Source organism: Pieris napi, chromosome 24 (genome assembly GCF_905475465.1).
Source record: "Pieris napi chromosome 24, ilPieNapi1.2, whole genome shotgun sequence".
Lineage (NCBI taxonomy): Eukaryota > Metazoa > Arthropoda > Insecta > Lepidoptera > Pieridae > Pieris > Pieris napi.
In genome coordinates, this window is record NC_062257.1 from 4,743,562 (window position 1) to 4,768,398 (window position 24,837).

The 24,837-nt window shown below is 34.2% G+C and overlaps 1 protein-coding gene across 1 annotated transcript in view; it reads left to right on the forward strand.

Annotated features, from left to right (window-relative positions):
- Positions 1–24,415, forward strand: part of LOC125061892 — a 25,001-nt gene extending 586 nt beyond the window's left edge. Inside the window, exons 2-17 of the mRNA XM_047667529.1 lie at positions 784–909; positions 2,098–2,235; positions 2,737–2,784; positions 3,818–3,917; positions 5,059–5,320; positions 6,882–7,048; positions 13,330–13,436; positions 14,480–14,649; positions 16,399–16,500; positions 17,143–17,291; positions 18,271–18,375; positions 18,874–19,044; positions 19,295–19,487; positions 21,394–21,553; positions 23,229–23,357; positions 24,257–24,415. Coding sequence (XP_047523485.1) covers positions 3,896–3,917; positions 5,059–5,320; positions 6,882–7,048; positions 13,330–13,436; positions 14,480–14,649; positions 16,399–16,500; positions 17,143–17,291; positions 18,271–18,375; positions 18,874–19,044; positions 19,295–19,487; positions 21,394–21,553; positions 23,229–23,357; positions 24,257–24,385 — 1,866 coding nt within the window. The 5' untranslated portion in view covers positions 784–909; positions 2,098–2,235; positions 2,737–2,784; positions 3,818–3,895 and the 3' untranslated portion in view covers positions 24,386–24,415. The remainder of the gene's footprint in view (positions 1–783; positions 910–2,097; positions 2,236–2,736; positions 2,785–3,817; positions 3,918–5,058; positions 5,321–6,881; positions 7,049–13,329; positions 13,437–14,479; positions 14,650–16,398; positions 16,501–17,142; positions 17,292–18,270; positions 18,376–18,873; positions 19,045–19,294; positions 19,488–21,393; positions 21,554–23,228; positions 23,358–24,256) is intronic.
- The last annotated feature ends 422 nt before the right edge of the window (positions 24,416–24,837 follow it).

The following is a 24,837-nucleotide window of genomic DNA, read 5'->3' on the forward strand; positions in this document are numbered from 1 at the left end:
CAGTTCTTCTCGTCCGTTCTACGCCCTTGATTTGAGAAATGGCCGTAAATGTTAAATTAGAAGCATTTAGCATTTCATATGTATTTCTTTATTGACGTTCATAAGTGAACCTAAATGAATATATCATTTAGATTTTTTTTTTTTTATAATTATTTAATACACACTTTTTTGTAATTACTAATACAGACAATTTCTAAAAAACTATACATGGGCCGGTTTGTAGCAGACAGCAGTTTCACAAACCATTTCAAACATATTTAACATCTTCTATCTTCTATCTTCTTCTTCTATATGTATAAAAATGAATTGCTGTTCGTTAGTCTCGCTAAAACTCGAGAACGGCTGGACCGATTTGGCTAATTTTGATCTTGAAATATTTGTGGAAGGTCACGGAAGGTTTATACGATGGGAAACGTAAATAACAATCAAAGAAAAATTCTAAAAACTACAACTGAATTTTACAATAAAAACACTTTCTTAGTTGGGAAATTGGACGTTTTTTAGAAATAAAAAATTGTCACTTGGTTGTGATTTATTTGTATATTCTTTCAGAAATATGTGTTTCATAGTATTAGAATGTAGTTTGCTGTATGAGGTCCGATCTCTTTGGGTTTTTTTTAAAGTTTTGACACAAATAGATGTTGGTGAAACAAAGTTCACGGGGTCATCTAGTAACATATAAAAATCTTCTTCTCTAATATGTATAGCGACCAAAACAAAACCGCCAGTCTGCACACCACGTAATTTTTATAGATTTCTATTGCATTTATTCGCTTTTTTAAGGAAGTTATCTCCTCTCCCGATAATGAACACATAAGATTTCAACGTGAAGAAATTTTGAAGCACAATATACTCCGTAATTGTAAAAAGAAACTCGCTGTGACCGTGAAACTGTGTTATATTCCATCAGTAAGTGTTTAGTTGTATTATCTGGATCAACCATAGATAATAACCAAAAACAACAAGTGGGGCTAACCTTTTAGTTCTGCGATTTCGTAATTATTTGTTTTTTTCTAATAGTCAAGTAGATGAGCAGCCTTCTGTGCCTGACTTTTGGGTCTTAGGCCGGTCTCCCCGCGATGTTCTTCTTCATGGTCAAGCCAGATGCCATTGGTGCACAGCCGGATACTTCAGCCTAGGGATGAGAGTCGCACGATAAGCCACTGGGCCAATACTGCCCATGCACCATGCAACCGTAGAAACATCCACCGCAAACGTCTGAAATACAGTCAAAACCATTTACGACGACATCTTTTAGAAAAACATACCAGGTTATATTGACCAAAATCAAAGGTCCCGGCTGAATTATATTGTATTATCTTAATAACAACGTCATCGGCTGTTACGACTATCGGTTTTTACAACCAAATATGAGTGGTCCCCTCGATGTAGTTTTAACAGATTTTAACAGTATTTAGTTTTCGCTAATCTTTTGCTTAGATTTATGTATTTATTCTTGTCTCACAGCGTTACACATCTCTCTGAACCCCGCCTAAAGTCAATCAAAGTAATTGTTACCGATCAGCAGCATTGACTGTAAATGGTTGTAGCAGCGAGTGTATAACTAAAATTACGTACAATCCAGGCGTGCTCTAGAAATTTTCACTTTATTTTTATCTGATAAACGAGCTGCTATCTGATAAATTTTTATCTGATTAGGGAACAGCCGTAAAATGCAGCCAAGTCTATCGATATTGGTATCCAATATCCATAGATTGGTATGTGAATTGGCGTTTAATCGTTCGTCAAATTAATGATGATTCCTCCATGATTGTGTAATTTGACGAGTGATTCTCGGAGAAACTTTAACCACTTGAAACTTTTTTCCATCCGAATCATATCGACGTCCGTCGTTGCACAACTGAGCGTTTTTCAAGGCAGTTTTTAATGCGGACCACCACTATGTGGAACCAGCTGCCCACTGAAGTATTTCCGAACCAATTCGACTTAGGATCCATCAAGAAAAGAGAAAACCAATTCTTAAAAGGCCGTCAACGCACTTGCGAGCCCTCTAACATTGAGAGAATCCATGGGTATCACTTAACATCAGGTGATCCTTCTGAAAAAGAAATCGTTTGATGAGATTATTCATTTCAGAAAACCACGGGTGATGAATTCATACCAATTGAACACGTATTAGACGCTCACAATAAACGCATAAGGCTCTTAAACCCATACATATTACGTCTACGGAGAGAAAACCCTTCTCAATTGTATAAAATTCGGAGATTGGAAGTAAGTACAATATTATTCAAATTTTTTGTTAGCGTTCTGTTGATTGAAAGAATTATTGTGTGACATATGGTTGGTCGGTGAAAAGAAAGTTGGTGGAAAGAATTGGGAGAAAAATGCAGAGAGAGATGGAGTCAATTGGAGGAGGCCTATACTCAATAAGAGGTCCTTGGAAAAACAAAAAAAAATATATATGTATGTATATGATATGTATGATATGTTTATATGAATGTGTGTATTTTGTGTGTGTGTGTGTGTGTGTGTGTATATTTTGTAACTTTTTGTAAATTTTTCAAGGAATAAATGAGGCTTAATTATTATATGGTTGGTTGATGATTTCCGCGCCGAGATTGAAGGCTGAGAGCGTTTACCCCCAAGATTACCTTCCAACTTCACAAATAAAGAGGTAAAATGAGATTGTAGGAGGTAACCTCTAGATCTACTAAATTTAGTTTTGGCTGCGGTATTTGCCGGAAAAGTAAAAGATTTTTTCTATGGTTTCAGATAGTAACGGGAGTATTTGGTTCTAATATTCAAAAGGAAAGTCGAAGTGTAAGTCTAATCTCGTGAAATCTAAATTAATTTTGTCTTTGATTTATAGAAACACATTTAGCTTTAGCAATCGTGTTCACAGAGAGACTAGTAAATAATTAACTCACGGATATATTCGCGCTTTCTTTCAATTTATAAAATAAATCAGTGGCGCTACAACCTCTTTAGGTCTGGGCCTCAGATTTCTGAAACTGTTTCATGATCAGTTTTCAATCTAATAGGCAATTAAAAAAATAAATATAAATAAAATATGTTTATTATTGAACATAAGATACAGGTATCACTTATTCCACGTCATTAAATTTGAATCTGTAGGCATCTCTACTCATCGGCAAAGAAGACAGAGTAAAAAACTCTCGGTACTCTTTTAAAATAGCAAATCATCAAACAACACTTTATTTAAAACAAATATCGCAAATTAATTAGAAGTAGCCCTTTTATCAACTAATAATCGTTAACTTTATAGTAAGCCTTTTTACAGAGCTTTTCTTTAATACATTTCTTAAATTTATTAAAAGGCAGAGATAAAAGAGCCTCTAGGATTTTATTAAATAAGAGATCCCTTTTCCCAAAAAAGAACTACTAACTTTAGATAGTCTAGTACGGGAAATTGCAGCCTGCGTTTGTTCCGAGTATAAGTATAAGTAGGTGAACAGCCTCCTGTGCCTGACACGCGCCGTCGCCTTTTTGGGTCTAAGACATGTCGGTTTCCTCACGATGTTTTCCTTCACTGTTCGAGCTAATGTTGAAATGCGCACATAGAAAGAAAGTCCATTGGTGCACAGCCGGGGATCGATCCTACAACCTCAGGGTGAAAGTCACTGAAGCCACAACCACAACTACGAACCACACTGAAACCGGTTCAATTTTTACTCAATTATATACCTATAGTTAGCTCAGTTTTTTGTCACCCCAATGAATTGAAGTGCATATGATGTCTTGATGTCTCATCTCTAGTCCACTCACTAGATCCGTATTTCTGTTCGATCAGTCTTTGCATGAACAAAGGAAAATGATGAGTTTTGATTTGCAGCATTTACTCCACAAGAAATTATCCGAGGACAAAACGTCTACAAAGTATGACAGTCTAGATAATAGTGATATCTATCATATGGATACAAGTGCCTTCTCAGGTAATTTTACATAGAGATTCAAGTATGCAACGTAAATAACAGTTATTGATTCAAAATCACGTTTAGTAATGCTATCTCTACCGGACTAAAAGCAGCTGCTCTCTGAAGTATTTCCGAACCAATTCGACTTAGAGTCCTTCAAGAAAAGAGCGTACCAATTCTTAAAAGGCCGGCAACACACTTGCGAACCCTCTGGCTGCTCTCATTGAGAGTGTCCATGGGCGGTGATATCACTTAACGTCAGATGGGCCTTCTGCCGTTTACCTCCTGTTCATTAAAAAAAAAAGTTGTATATAAACCGAAATATTTATAAATTTCATTGTCAAACGAACGCTGCTTTGAAGATGAGAGATTATTATTACAAAAAAATGGTTATTTGGTTATTAATAAAAAAATGATATTGATATGTTTTAAAAACACCATCGGTGTTCAAATATGAATATATTGCACCACAATAAGAAGTATTTCCGAACCAATTCGACTTAGGGTCCTTCAAGAAAATATCGTACCAATTCTTGAAAGGCCGGCAACGCACTTGCGAGCCTTCTGGCATTGTGAGTGTCCATGGGCGGCGGTATCACTTATCATCAGGTGAGCCTCCTGCCCGTTTGCCTCCTATTACATAAAAAAAAAAAAAAAAAAAACAATATTATACTAGCACATCTTTATTAAAGATAAAAATTAGTTGTCTCTAAAGTCGGTTTACTGACGATAGTTGAACGTGACAACGTCATAAGAAAATACTGATGGAATGGTTGTATTTTTCAAAAGAAAATTTTAATTTTATTTGTTTGATAATGTAATAAAATTTGAATAAAATTTGTAAATGAAAATCACAATTGAATTGATACGCATAAATACAATTATGTCAATTTTTAACGAAAGAACGCTGTCGAACGCGGAGGCCGATTGTGCCTCTTTGTCGCTCGGCGCTCTCGCTTGCACTTCTAGCCTTAAATGGAACGCCTCAGAGCGAGATAACGCCGCATGAGTCATGTTTTTTCGTGCGTGCAGCCGGCTCCATCGAATTATAAGACGTTGTCACGTCAAAAAACGCTGCACATCTTCGTGACGTTCCGTAACAATTTTACCCTCATGCGCCTAAAGAACGCCTACTTCTAAAAAATATACTTTATTTTAGATGACAGTGCCCAAATGTCATATTTTGAAAATACCGAACACCAGTCTTTGATACCTGATAAAAACAAAAGATTGTCTCAAGACGCCGCAGAACCGAATCGAATTGGGAAAAACAAAAGAAATAATACACACGACAATCAATATGTTTTATATGAAATTGGTAATGCTGAACTTTGGTACAAATCTCAAATAGAAGTTTATGAGAAGATGACACTGGAAGGGAAGATAATGTGGAATGATTTGACTAAACGCGAAATCGCAAGGTAATTTTAAATTATCAATTGATGAAAGCACTTCCACCACACTTGGAGTGCAGCAGCTGACGAGTAACTAATGGTTGTGAATTAATAAAAAATAAATAATAGTTTTAAAAAACTAATTGCTCGATAGACGAAAAATATGGCACAGAGCGCCCCACGCTTTTTCACAATAATACCAGTATTTTTTGTTCATTACCATTTTCAGCCTAAATTAGGAATTATTTTTCACTTTTTATTTTGATGTGCTTTAAAAGCCTGTTTTTTAGTTTTTTTTAACTATTATTTATTTTTTATTTTTAGTTAAAAAAAATTTTTTTTTTCGGATTATTGCATTGTCATCGATCTTTGACAGGTGCGCAAAGTTTGAATTAAATCTGTCCGTTAAAAGTGGGTCAAAATCGAGTCCGAAGGAGTCGGTTACATACATACATACAGGTGAAGCTAATATAAAGCGTGTAAAAATAAATAAATCAGTGGCGCTACAACCTCTTCAGGTCTTTGCCTCAGATTTCTGAATCTGTTTCATGATCATTTTGAAATCTAATAGTCAAGTAGGTGACTTTTTGGGTCTAAGACATGTCGGTTTCCTCACGATGTTTTCCTTCACCGTTCGAGCAAATGTTAAATGCGCACTTAGAAAGTCCATTGGTGCACAGCCCGGGATCGAACCTACGACCTCAGGTATGAGAGTCGCACGCTGAAGCCACTAGGCCAACACTACCACTGGAATACACTGCTATTTTCCAATCGGTCTTTCTTTCTGCGTGTTTTTCTTCGTCGCTTTTCGCACGTAGATATAAAAATCGAATACACGCCCTGATTTGAAGCTTAAAACCCACAACTGAGCGTTTTTCAAGACAGTTTTTGCCGCGCACCACCACTTTGTGGAACCAACTGCCCACTGAAGTATTTCCGACCCAATTCGACTTAGGGTCCTTCAAGAAGCGTACCAATTCTTGAGAGGCCGGTAACACACTCGCGAGCCCTCTAGCATTGAGAGTGTCCATGGGCGGCGGTATCACTAAAACGGGCGGAGCCTCCTGCCCGTTAGCCCCCTGATCTATAAAAAAAAAATCCCGAGAATCTCAAATTCAGAGTCACATTCATTCTATCTAATGCTTTGGTCTGGTGATCATGACGCACAACGCTGCGGTATGCGCCGCAACGCAGCGTCACGACGCAGCATTTAGCGTCCCTGCGGAGAGGTGGTCAGTTGATTTTGCCGCGGCTACCAAGGTAGACGTGAACATGATAATTTTTTCTGTAAATTCCATATTGACGCAGTGACGCACACCCGTGACGCACACCGCATACCGCAGCGTTGAACCGAGAATGACGCCGCGCTGTGCGGCAGTACACCTCCCCACTTCACCGCGCTTGTCCCTCGCCGCCGACGCATACTGCGACGGAACAAGAGAACATTCTCGACGTTTTTCATATGATTGAGTGTCCGGCAACGCATACCGCTGGTCATGATCACCAGACCAAAGCTTATGACTCCCCTATGTCAAAAGTCTATTTTACAAATGAGAGTGGTACTTGTATAATAAAACATTTGTTTCAGTGTTAGCACTTTAGATCCTTTATGGAAAAATCAAGATATGAGTGTACGTTTTCTTACCAAGGATGTCGTGAAAAGAGAAGATTTCGATTTGCCTTCCGGTGGCCTGTGTTTGGTCCTACCATTAAACTATGCGCGAGAAAATATACTTCCAAAAGATATAAATATTAGTAAGTGACAAATTTAAATACGTTATTATGGTTAAAGAACATATGCATCACTATTCGCTGTTCATGAATTTGTAAGATTACTTTTAAGTTTTTAGTCTGTTATTAATATTTTTTTTGTATTACTTTAGATTAAGGTTCTATATATATATATATATTTTATATAACATTTGGTTCTGCACTTCTCGCACGCATCATGTTTCTTTTGTTCTAAGTTTTTCTCTTTAACTAGGGTTGCCTGGAAGAGATCGCTTAATAGCGATAAGGCCGCCCGTTGCATCCCTTATAATTTTTATGTATTGTGTTTCTTTTATTTGCAACGAAGTGTAAATAAATAAATAAATATTACTGTTTCGAGAGCACGAGATACCATCGTGTATAATATAAATAATAAATGGTGTTATGGTACTTTAAATATTAATCCATTCCAGCGTTAACCACTTTTTAGTTATCATGTTTAGTTTTGTTCAAATTAAGTCAAAAACGCATGAAAAAATTAATTTTAATCAAATATTTAATTGTTTTATAAAGTGAGGTGATGATACGCTGTGTATATAATTATCGGTAAAAATTAATAATAAAAACAATATTTTTTTGATAAAGTGTAAACTCTTTAAAACAAATTTCAATGGACCGAGCATTTTTTTTCGTTATACGGACAGAAGAGAAAAATAACCAAATTAAAAAAAATACAATAATTTTTAATTTTATTACAATCAATAGGTAAATTATTCGAAACACATAACTTTGTCTGACGTGTATTGCTATGATAGGCAATGTAATCTAAGAATAATGGCACACGTGTTAATGTAATTAACAATAACAAAGGCGAGAAGGCTGTTATGACCTCGGGTGTCTTTTTAAGGGTGCGTACAGACTATGTAACATATTATATAACTTGTGTTTTATAACACGTCCACATTATGTAACCTTGTTATTCAACATTATAACATAAAACTATACTGTACACATTAGAATAACAATGCAGTATAACAATGTTATATAACCATTTTAAATAACAAAATAAAAACTAAAAAACGTAGATGCTGGGTTCGTCCTAGCATACATATCAATAACATGTTATTATAACATGTTTTATAACATTCAGTGTCCACATTATCTGAAACATGTTGTATAGCAATGTTGTATAACATGTTATGTTATATAGTCTGTACGTACCTTTAGAAATTTCGGCACCTCATTTCTTAGTTTTGTAAGCTGATTATAAAAACAATTGCACAGTATGTTGTTGATGTATAAATATGAAAATATTTCTTCGTAATAGACAATGGCTGTTGTGTTATAAAGTATGGATTAATGTATGGGTTTTGTGTTAAACCAAACAAATTTAAGTTATACTGAATTATAAAGATTTTACACTGTATTTTTTTCGGGAATACTGAAAAAAAGGGCTGAAAAGCTGTTAAATATGTATCAAAATAATGTTTATGTACTACTAGCGACATCTAGTTCGTTATAAACAAAAGGACTACTTTTTTTTTTATGGCTCTGGCACGGTTTGTGCATTAGCCAGCGTCAAGTATAGGATTTTTATAAATCGTGCTTGCCTTTTTTAGAAATTCGACCATGTCCTCCATGTACGGTTTAGGCACTCGCCCGGTACCGCACAACCCTCCCAAAGGCCGAGAACAAATTTAAATTAAATTAAAACTTGACCTCGAACCGGGAATCGAACCCGGTACCCCTCACCTAGCAAAGGACTACTTTGTGGGTCTATGTATGATTGTCATTGAATTAAGGCCTTAGCTCACCAGGAGGAATACCAACGGGTTCTGCAGGAATTGAAGGTCTCCAAGGAGTTGGTTGAGCAATTGCTTAAAGAACGGGATGACAGTGAAAAAGAAATGTTGGATGTCCTTGAAAACAACATAAAGTTAAAGAAAGAAATGGCTGATTTGCATACTCAAAATTTAAATATTATCGATGAGAGGAATAAATTGCAGTATATAATAGACAGGTTTGACCAATGCAATAGTGAGTATGAGCAGACCCTCACGCACATTGCTGAATTGGAAAAACAACTACAAGAAGCAAACAATTGCATAAGTCAGTTGGAAACAGATAAGTTAAATTGGACTACCTCTCAAAACCACAGTCTTTTTGAGGAATTAGTCAGTAGTGCTCCAAATATGATGTCTGCAGTATACAATATAAATCCTGCTGTCTCATTAAATTACTCATTAAGTGACACAAGCAAGATAGAAGCTGGTAGGAGTATTGAATGCAGCAGGAAAAAAATTAGGAAATACTTTAAACACAATAAAATTATCAAAAAGACAAAATGTTTAATTAAGATACAAAAAAGCTATTTAAATGGCTTAAAAAATAAAAAACAGCATATAGCATTAATTGACAAGATAGAATCATATTCCAAACAAATTAAGGAAAATCAAGAAATGTATGAATGTAATATATTATTATTAAATGATAAAATAAAGTGCTTACAAGTGTCTCTGGCAAACATTACACATAAATATAATGCATTGTCTTCTAAGAGGAGCATGAGGGAATACACACTGAACCTCAATCACCACCTGAATAATACTAACCTGGTGGATTCCCTCGCACCAGGCCTGGTTGCCTTGGAACAACTTGAATGGTCTATGTCAGTGTGTGAGCCGTCAATCTCTGAACAGCTTAGCCTCAATAATGATGTTAACAAAAAAGAAAATGTTTCTTTAAAAACAAACAGTAATTATGTTATGTTTAGCGATGAAGTGGGAAAAGATTTGGGATACATTTCGATGAACCAGATGGGGCAAAGTGTAAGTAATTATTGTATGCCTGGCATTTCTTTAAATGAAATGTCTGAAAAAATATTAAAATTTAAGTTTAGAGAAAATGACAATTTAATAATTATTATAGGAAATAGGGAGAATGCAAATAAAAAATCTATAACAAAACTATTTGACCATCTTCAAAGTGTTGAAGTTAAAAACATTGTAATGTTTACATTTCCCTATAGTAAGAGTTTGACGCAGAAGGAAAATAATTTAAGATACAAATTAAATGTGACATTGGATAGTTTATCGTATTATTCAAACAAAATAAATATAATTGACATAAATAAATTGTCATTTGTTGACAACAGCTTTTTTTTAAGAAAGGATTGATTGTTTCTATCTAAATTTGGTAAAAAACAATTAGCAGTAACGCTAAGCTTTTATTTACTAACTTCAGCCAAGAACTTGGCTGCTAAATCTGCTTTATTTGAGCAGTCTTCTATTATTAGGTTAGACAATGCCTTTATACAGCAGCAGAGTTCCGACAGTGCTCCCTTGGAGCAAATTAGTCATGAAATAGTTGCCCCTATTGAGCAATCTAACTATGATGCACATAAATGCTTGTCCCAAATTAAATATTTAAATTAAATAATAAGACAACAGAGAAGGCCTCTAGCAACCTTAAAATAGTACACCAGAATATACAAGGTTTTTCTGGAAAGAATCTAGAAATCTCTTTGTTTTTAAACAGTCAGAATATCCATGTATTATGTCTCACAGAGCATTGGTTAAAAAAAAATGAATTATTAGATTGTATTGAAAATTATAAAATTGTTAGTGCATTTACTAGGGAATGTGCAATTAGAGGTGGGTCATTAATAATGTTACAAAACAATATCAAATATAAAGAAAGATTAGACATAATAAAACATTCCATTGAACAAACGATAGAAATTTCTTGTGTGGAATTTGAACAATTTATAATTGTGTGTGTATACAGACCCCCTTCTGGAAGCTATGATCTGTTTGAGTCTTCTATGGAAAATGTTCTTAATATTATAAGTAAAAATAACAAAAAGATGGTTGTCTGTGGGGATTTCAATTTAAATATTTTAGTTTCTAGTACATATACAAGTAGATTTACTAATTTATTTGGGTCGTTCAATCTACAATATTCTTTCTTTGAACCAACTAGGATTACCCCCCTATCAGCTACCTGCTTGGATAATATTTTTTCAAAATAAGCATAGAATTTGCTAGCATATTTAAACAAAAAACTGTTTCTTTAAACTCTAAAATGAAATTCTGTGACTGGGCCACACCAGGTATTTACGTTAGTAGAAGAAAATTGTATGATCTATATTATGAAAAGTCTATTTCTACTGAGCAGTCGCTTATAAACTATGTCAGAAATTATTCAAAAATATTTAAAAAAGTTTGTAATATAGCAAAGGCAAATTATTTGAGTAATAAAATAAAAAAATCGGACAATAAAATTAAGACCACTTGGAACATTATTAATCAAGAAACTGGTAAAACTTCATTTAAAGATAGCTCTTTTGAAATTAATATTAATGGCAAAATTATAAAAAAAGATGCAGCGGTCGCAAATGCTATGGAGTCCTTTTTCTCTGAAATCCCTGCAAGAATCACTAGTAAACTGAATTCATCTACGCAATTCGCGCTTTCACTTTTAACGTCTAGCACAAATAAAAATAGTAGTGCATTCGATTTTCATAAAATTAACACGGATTCTATTGTAAAGGCATTTAGATCGTTGAATAAGAAGAAAACAGAAGATCTATGGGGCATATCAGTAGCTGTAATAGCACCAATAATTGGAAATATTTCTCCTTATCTAACGATTATTTTTAATAGATGTATCGATGATGGGGTTTTTCCCAATCTCATGAAATATAGTAAAATTATTCCTTTATTTAAGTCTGGAGACAAATCGGACCCCACGAATTTCCGCCCTATATCAATTTTACCAACTCTAAGTAAAATATTTGAAAAAATTATTCATAATCAATTGCTTTCACATTTTAGATTAAATAAACTATTTCATGATAGACAATTCGGTTTTACTAAGGGTAGATGTAGTACGGATGCGGGTGTGGAGCTCATGAAGCAAATATTCGATGCCTCGGAAAATAAACAGGATGCTTTAGCTGTCTTCTGTGACCTGTCCAAGGCTTTTGACTGTGTAGAGCATAAAACATTATTGGGAAAATTACAGTATTATGGCGTCTCAGCAAACTCAATAAAAATAATAAATTCATACTTGAGTGACCGATTACAAAAAGTGGTTATAAATAAAGCAGAGTCTTTAGGAGCTCCTATTCTCATGGGTGTGCCTCAGGGGTCGATATTGGGGCCGTTGCTCTTTCTTATCTACATAAATGACCTGCCATTTTATATAAATAACTTATGTGAAACGGTATTATTTGCAGATGATACATCTCTTATTTTTAAAATCAGTAGGAACGCAATAAATTTTGACGAGGTAAATGATGCCCTTTCCCGAGTTATGTGTTGGTTTACTTATAATAACTTGTTACTAAATTCTAATAAAACAAAATGTATTAGATTTTCTTTGCCTAACGTAAAACAGGTCAGTACAAACATTAATATTAATGAGGAAATAATTCAATGTGTTGATTCAACTGTATTTTTAGGGATCACTCTAGATTCTCGTTTGCAATGGAAGCCCCATATTACAAATCTATCGGCAAGACTTAGTTCGGCTGCTTTTGCGATAAGAAAGATTAGATGGATGTCTGATGTCGAAACGGCGAGGCTTGTATACTTCAGTTACTTCCATAGTGTTATGACATATGGTATATTGTTGTGGGGCTCAGCGGCCGATATTCAAGATATTTTTGTTTTACAAAAAAGAGCAATACGCGCTATATACAAATTAAAACCGCGTGACTCGCTAAGAGAATTATTTAAAGAGATTGGTATTTTAACAGTTGCCTCCCAATATGTGTATGAAAATATTATGTACGTTTATAAAAACATTAATAAATTTATAAAGCGCAGTGACTGTCACAATTTAAACACAAGAAGTAGGAATAGACTTGATTTTCCAGCTTTCAGACTTCATAAAACTGCTCACTCATTTATGGGGAAATGTATACAGATATTTAACAAGATTCCGGACCGTGTAACCAAACTTCCGATACATGAGTTTAAGCTTTGCATCAAGAAAACCCTAACAAAGGGAGGATATTACACTGTTCGGGAATTTATAGACGATGACAATGTGTGGGCACTAGTGCCGCTGTAAGATGGGGAGTTGACATGCATAAGAGTACAAATTGTACCTAAATGATTAAATGACTTATTATTATTATTATTATGAATTAAAGTTAGTCAACGTCCACCGTTGTTTCATTATTATAAAAGCTATCGCAAATAATCGCCCCTATCAACTCCCGATGGGAATACGTCGAACTACCAGTGTATTGATGACCAGACTCATCCGATACTCTTCCTTTTATCCCAGCGTCTGTAAAAAAATTGTTGATATTACAGATAATAATGGTGAATTCATAATAGTGCCAATCAGTGATGTTATTGTTGTCAAATCAAAACAAGAAGGTTTGAGAGACTTGAATCTCACAGATATTAAGAGGAAACAGGTAATTTAACACACCATCCATAAGCAATTTTCTCCTGCTCTACTGTGACTTTTGTTGTTCTTGTATTTATTTTACACTAGCTGGCCTGGCGAACATCGTACCGCCTAACATTCGATTCTTTATTTGTTTAAAATACTTATTCTGCTATTCGGGACACCGGTCTAGCTAGTAAGATAAAAAAAAATTTATAAGACAACAAATACATTATGTCAAAAAATAAAAATTTACCTTCCCGGAACCCCTCCACTAATACTTGAACTTTATGCTATGGTATTAAAGTTCAAATTGACTTTTAAGTATTATTACGAATATTTTGTATGGGAATATAGAAAAGTGTTGTTCTTAGACTTTTTCACTCAATTTTTTTTTATTTTTCTCCGTAAGAACCATCCTCGTACTTCAAGGTATATTATAAAAAAAAATTAGACAAATCGGTCAAGCCGTTTTCATGTTATGTCGTGACAACGTAAAACGGGTTTTATTTTTATATATTTAGACTAGCCGTTTCGCGCCCGCTTTGCTGGACGAATTAAAATAAATTTTATGTTTCATTATTTTTTTTTTTTTCATATTTTTATTATTCTTCTTTTTAACTTCCCGCTAAGAAAATTGAAATATTTCGAAAATCGAGTTTTTAACAGATGTTGACGTTTAGAGGTTCTAGGAAGCCTCCCCGAATTTTTCCGCGGTGAAGTCCGTATGGATAAATTTTCATAATAGTAAAACAGCAATAAAAAAATGAAGGAACGTTAGAATTCGCCATAAAATAAATAGCCATAAACCATCTAGGAAAAATTTCGCATCGAATGGTGGTAGTTTCATGTCGATACGATCAGTGGTTTAGGCGTGATTGAGCCTCAAACGAAGACCATTTTCATTATATATATATATAGATTTGTAATCATCGCCATTCATGAACACTAGCTTTTTGGTTTTAGTTTATTTTGTTAGTTTGTATTATTTATTTTAGATTAAGGTTGGTGATTTTATAATTTTGATTGAGCCTTTTTCGTTGTATATTGCTTTCATGAAAATATTTTTAGCGTCACGTGGTTATAGAAACCGCTAGAACATTGATGCTTGGCAATATGGCGGATCTCAACATAATGCAGCATGGAGATGATGGATTTATGAAATTACCACTAAAAACCGGTCATTGCACGCAAATGGATTTGGAAGTTAAAGCAGATGAGAACAAACTTATTATTCCAGGGTTTGTATTGTGTTAAATTTGTAGTCTAATTCTCAACAAAGAAGTCCCAATAACATCTTACGCCAAAAGATTTTTTACCCACATACGGTGCGATGGTACAAATCATCACAATCTATGACGGGTGTTAGATAGCTACGAAGAAAGCTGATAGATACAGATGGTATCTAAGGTATTTCATAAAGCGTAGCATAATCAAAACTGCTAGCAATTTACGCTTTTTATATTATGTATAGTGTTTCTAAGTTGTAAAGTAGTTTAAAAAAAAATGGCGTAACAAATGGTACATTTATATACCAGAATACCACGTGTTAGTGGAGGTTTTCGATTGAAACGCGAAAATTATTTCATGTCGGAATAATTTTAAATTTTATAATTAAACAATCAAATGGAATATATTTTTTTAGGCGTAACGTTAAACAAATGGAAATGTTCTCTTTTATTTATAACTAATGTAATGTACACAGGATTTTTCCTCTAGGTACATCGAGTACCAATTTTAAGTTTTACAAATATATAAAAATAATAAATGAAGGCAAGACAGTAATTGAGGATCTACATCTTAAATATATAATTCTATTGCACGTGTGTATATCACTGAACTCCTATTAAACGGCTGGACCGATTTGAATGGATTTCTTTGTATGCGTTTGGGTATCGCCCTGGATGGTTTAGATTCACAAATCAGCCCGACAGATGGCGCAGTCGGTATCTATAGTGGTATTTTTAATTAGACGAAGCCAACTGACAGTAGCTAATGTCACTTTGTAAAATAATGTTGCCATATTTAAAGTAATAGTGATTCGTTCAGTTCTTGTTCAATCAGATGAATGAACAATGAGTGTGAATAGTTAATCATTTCAAACTATAAAAGAATATTATTTCTATTTCAAAATTGTATAAAAGTGCTCTGATATAAGTTAGGTACTAGTACTATGTATCTACAATCAGTTTTTTGACGTCTTATTACAAAGCGCGGCGCGGCGACTAGTGCCATCACCGGTCATTAATTCAGGGGTTTTTACTTTGTCACAACACTATTTTTATTTCATTAAAAACTGACAACACGTAAACGTCAGATGACTTCGTCTAATTAAAAATACGACTATAGGTTATTTATCTATACAGCAAATAAACAGCTGGTATATATATAAATCTTCTGTGCATGTGTTTGTAATTGAACTCCTAAACGGATGGACAGATTTTGATGAAATGTTTTGTGTGTTCAAGTGGAGTTGAGAATGATTTACATTTTACATTATTAGATATTTTTTGTATGTAAGACGCGCGTACAGGACGTCTGTTGGATCCGCTAGTATACTATACTATTCAAGAGTTCTTGCGACTGTTAACATTAAGTAATTTAGTCTTAATTATAAAAAAAATCTGTGGTGCTACAACCTTTTTAGGTCTAGGCCTCAGATTTCTGTATCTATTTCATGATCATATGTCAATCTAATAGGCAAGTAAATAGGTCTAATAGGTTGGTAGGATCAGCCTTCTGTGGATCTAAGGCAAGCCGGTTTCCTCACAATGTTTTCCTTCACGGTTTGAGCGAATGTTAAATGCAGAAAGTACATTGGTGCACAGCCGGGGCTCGAACCTACGACCTCAGGGATGAGAGTCGCACGATGAAGCCACTAGGCCAACACTGGTCTTTATTTATATAACGATAGGCTACTAAATACTTCACTTACGTATAAACTTTTTATTTAATAAAAATATTAAATTCCAACGGTAACAAAATTATAGGTCTTCGGCAAGATTGACATCTATTGTATCTGACACGCGTGATGTGCGATCTGTCGTCAACCTGCAAGTGACAAATACAGGACTAGCTCCGGCTTTTTTCAGGTATTTTTACTGGTATCCCTAATTGTATGTAAATTGATATTTTAATACAAAAATAACAAATGAAAATTAAATCACATTGACAAAAAATTTGAGTCAAGTTAGCTGTCAAATGCTTGACGTTTGACAGTTGACAAGTGTCGCAATTTTGAGTTATGCATAGCGTAGAAAATTACGCATCAATTCACAAGTTAAGGACTTAAAGTAGTTTTAACGCTGTTTTGTTGTTGATGCAATTATAAGATTAGACTCCGATATTTCAATAGCAATTTTTTTTTAAATAAACTTATGTAATTTTTCCTCTTCACATAATTTGTAAGATATAATTCTTTGCCTAGATTTTCTGTTTTAAATATTAAAAATAACTATACACTTAACATACAAGAAGCTTCGATGTGTTACCCTTTTGTGTGTATTTTCTATATATAATAATAATAATAAAAACTTTATTTATGACAAAATTCAAATATCGCTAGTCCCCACACTAGGGAGGCCCTGTGTTGTGGGTAACTAGAAAACAATTATTACGTGGTACATGTTTAAAACAGTTAAAAAAAGATAATAATTTTGTTAAAAATTAATTGAATAAGTGATGATATGTTTGATAAGATTTCATAATAATTCTTTTTAATTATATTTTTTAAGTGTCGTACCCCGTGAATGCACGCCGCGCATTGCAGAAGGATTTGAAGAGTCATCTTATACTAACAACACTTTAATCCCACCGATGCATACAAATATCTTTATTATGGAACTACCCTTAGAGATATCTCACGACGACTATCGTTGTTCAAGTAAGAAATTAAATTGTTTCTGTAACAAAGGTCCACCGTAAGGCCCTTTCTCCACTGCTCCTGTCCGGCGTCGGATACCGGAATGAGTCATGAGAAAAAGATCGGAAGGCCGGATTGCGCTTCTCCACTATATTATCCGATCCGACAATAATCGATACTTGTATATTTGTCATGCAACACTTATATTAACTAAAACCCATATTCTTTATTTTATTAATAAAACATTCTAAATTCTGAATATTTTATTGCCCTGGCAAGTTTATTACTTTTTTTATATTCTATATCTTAAAATATTATAATCTACTTAATAAATAGTTCACTAATACTATGGTATAAAAATATAAATAAATAGCAAAATAATTTGGTTTGGTCCATGTTATCCAGATTCTTTCAAATTAAAGAAACTATAAATAAACCTGTGAATAATAATTTATAACCTCTTGGATACTTGGATATACTTAGACCGATAAAACACCGCGTTCCGATCTAGCAAGTTATCGGATCGTTAAAAACCGGATGCCGGAGTAGTGGAGAAGTACGTAAGTACTGTTGTGAGTTTCTAAATCGGATCGGTCATTAACGTTTGCCGGACCGGAGCGGTGGAGAAACGGCCTTACTGCATTAACGATTCCGATTCCAATATCGTTGTTAGATGTTATTAGAAATGGGATTTTGTAAGAGTCGATTCCAGCCAATTATTAAGTAATTGAAAGTTGGAATATATCTAATATATAAAATTCTCGTGTCGCGGTGTGTGTGGTAAAACTCCTCCGAAACGGCTTGACCGATTCTCATGAAATTTTGTGTGCATATTGGGTATAACTGAGAATAGAACAACATCTATTTTTCATCCCCCTAAATGTTAAAGGTAGTCCACTCCTAATTTTTTTTTAAATTTTTAGATATATTTTTTTATTTTTATTTTTTTATGCGCCACTTTAATCCGCCACTGAATTTATCATTTGTTATTAAATTTTAGTTGCATTGCTCAATGGAGATGGAGTAGCGGTCGCAACAAGAGATGTAGCTATTAAAAAGAACGATCGCTGTTTTTGCGTTTGGCACTGTGATTGCGTTTGTTTAGGTAATATAAGTTTAATTTAACAAACATTAATATTGTCCTCAGAGCAAACATTATTAATAATGTCTTCAGTACTACAGAGGTTCCGGAACTCACTTTTATAACTATCAAAGCGGTCAAATTATATTACGTCCTGACACACGTGTAGTTACTTCTTTCAATTTTAAATGCTATACACGTATTAACCCAAGACTCTATTTTGATTAATTAGAAGTACTTGCAATTTTATATGCTTTATATCTTTATTGATAACTTAATCAAAAAATACCTTTTAGTTAGACGATAAAAAAGTTTAATGAAAAGAGACCAATTTAAATTTTTGTGCATATTTTTTATTACAGCGACATAGAGTGGGAAGTGAATTTAAAATGTAAAAGATGTTTTAGATAAATTAACATTAAAATTTGTATTTGACATTAGTACCAGAAATTATTAGTAACTTTATTTAAAGCAATTATTGTCTGATTCTTATGAATTAATTTTTGGTATATATACTCTCAGGTGATGATCCAAAATTAATATGCCGTGATATGTCTGATGTGGATGTTTTAGCAGCTGGTTTTTCTCCTCATGAAGGGAAAAGACGCGTGCGTTCGACCTGCTATCCCGATGATGTGACAATTAACATGTTTATCATCGTTATTGGCGTTTTACTTTTATTATTTATGTTTGGTGAGTTATAATAGATTTACTTTTTTGTCACCATGGTAACGATGTGATGTCAAATATACGGTTACCATGGTAACAGACACGGTACAGCCTTTTATTTATTTACAAGACCCTCGAGGTAAAAGATTTGTAAAAGAAGAAAGATTGATATTTTTGTTCTTAAGACTGTGAGCGAGTTAAAAAAATGGTTCATCAAAGAGGTTTTATTGAAACTCGCGTGTATCAAAGACAATAGACAATAGCTTCTTTTCAGGGTTATTAAAGGCTTGTATTGGGATAATCCTGCCATGTGTTGGCTTAATGGGAATGGAGTGTATCCTAAAGATACCACGAAAGCTTGACCAGTACTATGAAAGTTCTTTGAGAGGCCGACCTGTGGTTTATGATAAGGAGGGGTGGCCTGTTCATCCAGACACCAAGAAGAGAACAGTGCGTCTTGTCAGCAAGTATGTTTATTAAACAGAGTTGTAACTCTTCTTTTCGGCCTTATGATTTCTATTTACATTTATCGTTATAGGTCGGTTATCGAAAGCTGGCGCGTTCACAGTACTCACACTAATGCATTTTTAATTTCACTATACAGTACGTTTAAAAATATGACTTTTTTGCCAAGCTATATATTTTAGTCTACTCTGGTTTTAGTAAGGTTGGGTGGGTTGTAAAATAAATGAAAATGTGTCAAATTCATATAAATATTATGTGCATACGAGGGTGGATCCAAAAGTCCTAAGCCCGACCAAGAACGTAAAAGAGTAGTTTGTGTAAATAATTTTTCATTTTTCGACATAAACTCCATCTAGCTCAACACACTTCACTTTTACTTCACTAACTATTCTTTCAATACTTCTCTTAAAAACTCCAGTCGCATCTGATGTCAAATTAAATATAACATTTTTTCATTAAACTGTTTTTATTAAGATGCTTAAAATAATCAAAAACATTGTGCACCATTTCACGAGATTGTCCTGGTAATGTTTGAAAAAAGATCAACATGTACAGTGAAGATCAACATAAACAGTAGCAAAAGCAAAACAATAACTGTCTCTTTTATACTCATAAGCTTGACCGAGCGCGAGAGAGACGGACAGTCTTTTCATGATGTATTTGTGATTGTATTTCAGTTTGACATCCTCGCGCTTATTCACAGACACTACACAAGCACAAAGTGTAAATGTGTTGAAGCCGCCAGCTTTAAATAACATACCAATACATTACGTTACCAAAGAGTTCTAAAATTGAAATTCAAAAAGTTTTCATTAGCAATGTTTCTAACTGGCCAGTTCTAAACATTTTCATTGTTCCCTAGGTGTAATGGTAAAACATATTTTTTTTTAGAAGTGACGAGGGTAAAGTTTATTATAATAGTATTCATATATACAATACTTATACAGTATTTACAATATTCTTAGTAGTATAATGATGTGCCTATTGTACCTATGCTTTAATTATAACAATTCGTTGCAAGTATACAGAAATATCAGTGCCGGATTAGCCATATAGCAAGAGTAGCAAATGCTACGGGCCCCCCGAATTTAGGGGCCCCGCGCTCCAACGCCTGTCTGACCGTAATAAAAAAAGTATTAATTTAGTGGCGAGCGTTTTTTTTTTCAATATTAAATGGTATTAAAAATGAATTAAGGAACTCGATGGGCCAAGAACGTCTTAATCATCTCACTTTGTTCAATATAGAGAATGATTTGCTTGAAGAAGTCGATATTGATAGTGTTATCTCTAAATTTGCCCATATTAAACCCAGAATAGTTTATTTGAAACAGTTTTGTTTTATTAAATACCCTTAACTTAAAAACCTATAGCAAACCAAGGGCCCATAGGCAGAATTTGCTACAGGCCCCGCGCTGGCCTAATCCGGCACTGAGAAATATAGTACTATTCGGTATGTAGTATTATTCGGTAGTTATATGAAATTGTTGGGAGGTAAAATTAATCTGTAATTGACCAAAGAAGTTTGAATGATAACTAAGTTAGTGTAGTACAATCTACCGAATAATAATACGTTAAATTGTAAGCAGTTCGTTGAGGTTCACAATCTTTCGACAGTTTATAATCTCGCGAGATAGATTACAATCTAACGGTGTTTACAATTTTACGTTAACATATATAAGCCGAATCGCTAGATTTTTATTATATATAAAATAGGGGGAGAAACGAGCCTACGGGACGCACAAAACTGCCAGTGTTCGCCGCCCATGGGCATCCACTTTAGTGGGGCCGTTGCCACTTTGACATACGGGAGAGAGCTTAGACTCTTTTTCTGAATCTCACCTCTCTCTCTCTCACAGCTCACGTTGTAATCCCGCTGAAACGGAGATTTTTAAATTAACTCTATTTCAGGCCAATGGAGTTCATATTAAACGTGATAATGTTTATTATTTTGCCATGTATACTCTTACGGGATGCAGTAATGCAAATGATAAATAAATGTAAAACGGAGGAAAAATTTCGAGGAAAGTTCCAGAACACGAAGAAATGTTTCAGCAGTAGAGACAGTCAGGTCAGTTAATCACATAAGGATTTTTTTTTATGGCTCTGGCACGGTTTGTGCATTAGCCAGCGTCAAGTATGAGATTTTTATAATTCGTGCTTGCCTTAGAAATTCGACCATGTCCTCCATGTACGGTTTAGGCACTCGCCCGGTACCGCACAACCCTCCCAAAGGCCGAGAACAAATTTAAATTAAATTAAAACTTACCCTCGAACCGGGAATCGAACCCGGTACCCCTCACCTAGCTGCCACTCAATAAGACTTAATAAGAATAGGCTATGAGGCCCCTCATATTGGATTTCTTAATATACTTTTTGATAAAAGAAGAAAATAATATTGGCGTGTTAAATTATACAAATCTGTCAAAAATGTCATCATACGTATACGTACACGAAAGTGTCACGATTCGTGATATCGCGAGACTGGTCGTGACGTATAAAGGCCCATTTTGATGGAGTTTCTTGTCTCGAAGGTACGACTATCGAAAGAATATAAAAAAGTTTCTTCGTCTAAACATTCCCTCGCTCGCAACAATTGCCTCGCAATGGAAAATTTATTGTGTCTATGTAAACAGAATTTCAAAAGCAATAATCGTATTTCGAGTTGTGCCAGTTGCTACCATGAGTGCAGCTTTGCGATTGAAAAGGTGGGAGCTTGTAGTTTATTGTTTATCAGAATGCCAAATCATAAAATGACTGCTTCACGACTGATTTGAGAGCGACCGCCGCGGCGAAAACCGCTGTGTGAGTTCGAAAAGTGAGTTACAGAATCGCAGGGCAGTGCGTGAGGGTGTATTATTAAATAAAATTTGAGATCGTTGTACAAAATTCTGAGGATTTTCTCAAAATGAGTCCTAAGAAGGCAATTTAGGCACGTAAATATTTTCAGCCCCAACTCCAGTCCCCACAGATGATTTACTTTCTTTCTTTCTTGTAAATACTGACTTCTCATATTTTTAATTTTTGCATTTCTTTCCAAATCCCTCAACACACAATTCTCTCGTAAATAAGAGAGAATTAAGGCATATCACACCAAGGGCGTCTCCAGGGAAGGGCAGTTGAGCCCCCTAGAGAATCGTAAAGATCCTTTTATTCACTTGTCAAAATATATTTGTATTGCTTGTTTTATTTAAAGTACAGTCAAGATTACGTTGAAGTTTTCACTTGCTTTATACTTTTTCCATCCTCTGTACTTACATCTAATGACATTAACATTAATCTATATATATAAAAATTAAACCCGTTTTCCGTTGTCACGACATAACATGAAAACGGCTCGACCGATTTGTCTGATTTTTTTTTATAATATTCCTTGAAGTACGAGGATGGTTCTTACGGAGAGAAAATTTAAAAAAAATTAAGTGAAAAAGTCTAAAAACAACACTTTTCTATTCTATTCCCATAAAATACAAAATATTCGTAATAATATTTAAAGGCAATTTGAACTTTAATACCATATCATAAAGTTCAAGTGTTAGTGGAGGGGTTCCGGGAAGGTAAATTTTTATTTTTTGACATAATGTATTTGTTGTCTTATCAACTTTCTTTTTTTATCTTACTAGCTAGACCGGTGTCCCGAATAGCAGAATAAGTATTTAAAAAATAATAAAGAATCGACTGTTAGGCGGTACGATGTTCGCCAAGCCAGCTAGTTAGATATATAAATAAGAGGCCAAATGTTCTAGAACGTGGAGCCAAGATGGCGGAGGCGTAAGGGTGACATGAGGAAATGGATGACACCTCAAGCTGAAGCACTAAGTGCGGACATTTGGGACTACGGTCTATCTCCAACGGGCGACAAGAAATGCGATTGTGTAAGATGTTTTTTATACTAATTCGTGTACAGATACCGGCAAACATCTCGAACAAATGTCCTTGCCTGCGCAGAAGCGATTTTTAGGTATCACTTTTGGTGCGCAGCGGCGGGAGAGTGACGTGTCAATCACGTGATTGGTAAATCAGTTGAAGTTTGTGTCACCCACTTTAAACACTTTTTGTTTAATGTTCAAGAAGTTTGCCGATATCTGTAGATTATGTGTTTATTATATACACTAGTTGTTATCCAAAATTTATTTGATTTATTCAATTAAATATTTAATAAATATAATATTTAATGTTATTCAACATTTACAAAACAAATCCGTTAAAACAAACGATGAAATTAATTCGACTTAGGGTCCTTTAAGAAATGAGCGTACCAATTGAAAGCCTTCTGGCAATGTGACATAAAAAAAATTAAACTATAAAGAATAAATAAAAAACTGTTTAACCGGATTGAAGTTATGTTATAAATTTACAACTATTTAACATAATTTTAAATTTATCCGACGTTTCGCGTGCTTTACAGCAGGCGTGGTCACGGTGACTGAAGTCAAAAGGTGTTGGATGTCAAAAAGTATCACAGCTGTAGAGAAAGTTGCCTTATCTGTATTTATTTCCCCGGAGTTGATATCGACTAAAAGATGGAGGGTTTTGGCAGAAATGGCTCACGGTGTCCACTTATTTCGCGGATTGTTTTTCTTGAGATTTTACTTTGGATATTATTGGATCCCAGGTGTTTGACAATTTTAGGCCGTCTTCTCTATTGAAATTGGGGTGTTTTTTGATTTCAATCCGGTTAAACAGTTTTTTCTTTAAATGTGTAAAGGTTATGTAAATCAAAGACAATATTATAAAGAATAGTCTAAGTCTAAGATTTCAAATTATTTCACAGAGACAACCACTCCTCAACGAAATCACCAGGAACAAGGAGAAACAGCAAGTACTCCACGATTCCGAACAAGATGACACTGCTTATGTCTTAACACAAATACAGAAGAGTAAAGAGTCATTGAAAAATTAGCTTAATTTTTTAATAAATTTCTTACACAAATTATCTTTTATTTCAATAATTTTGAAGGAAAATATTGCTATCGGTTACACGACCGACTTAATTTGTTACGACGTACGTAAGAAATATGTAATTAATTTTTTACCAGTTACTTTTTAACACTTAAAGTCGCACCTCAAAATGTAGCGCATCGCTGTCATCGCAGTCAGTCTGTGCGAAATAAAAACCGTCGTGGCACTTGAGGCATTGCCAAATTCCGTTTTTTTATGTTGTCTAGAGAATAAAATATCAAGAGAAATAAATAAATACCTAGAAGTGTGCTGGCACTCTAAGATATGGTACAAAAATGTTATGGTGGTACAATCTATGGCGTGCAAATTTACATTATGAGTCATATCATTATAGTCAATTCTTATATTAATTTATCACTACATTATCATATTATTAAAATATATTATTACGTC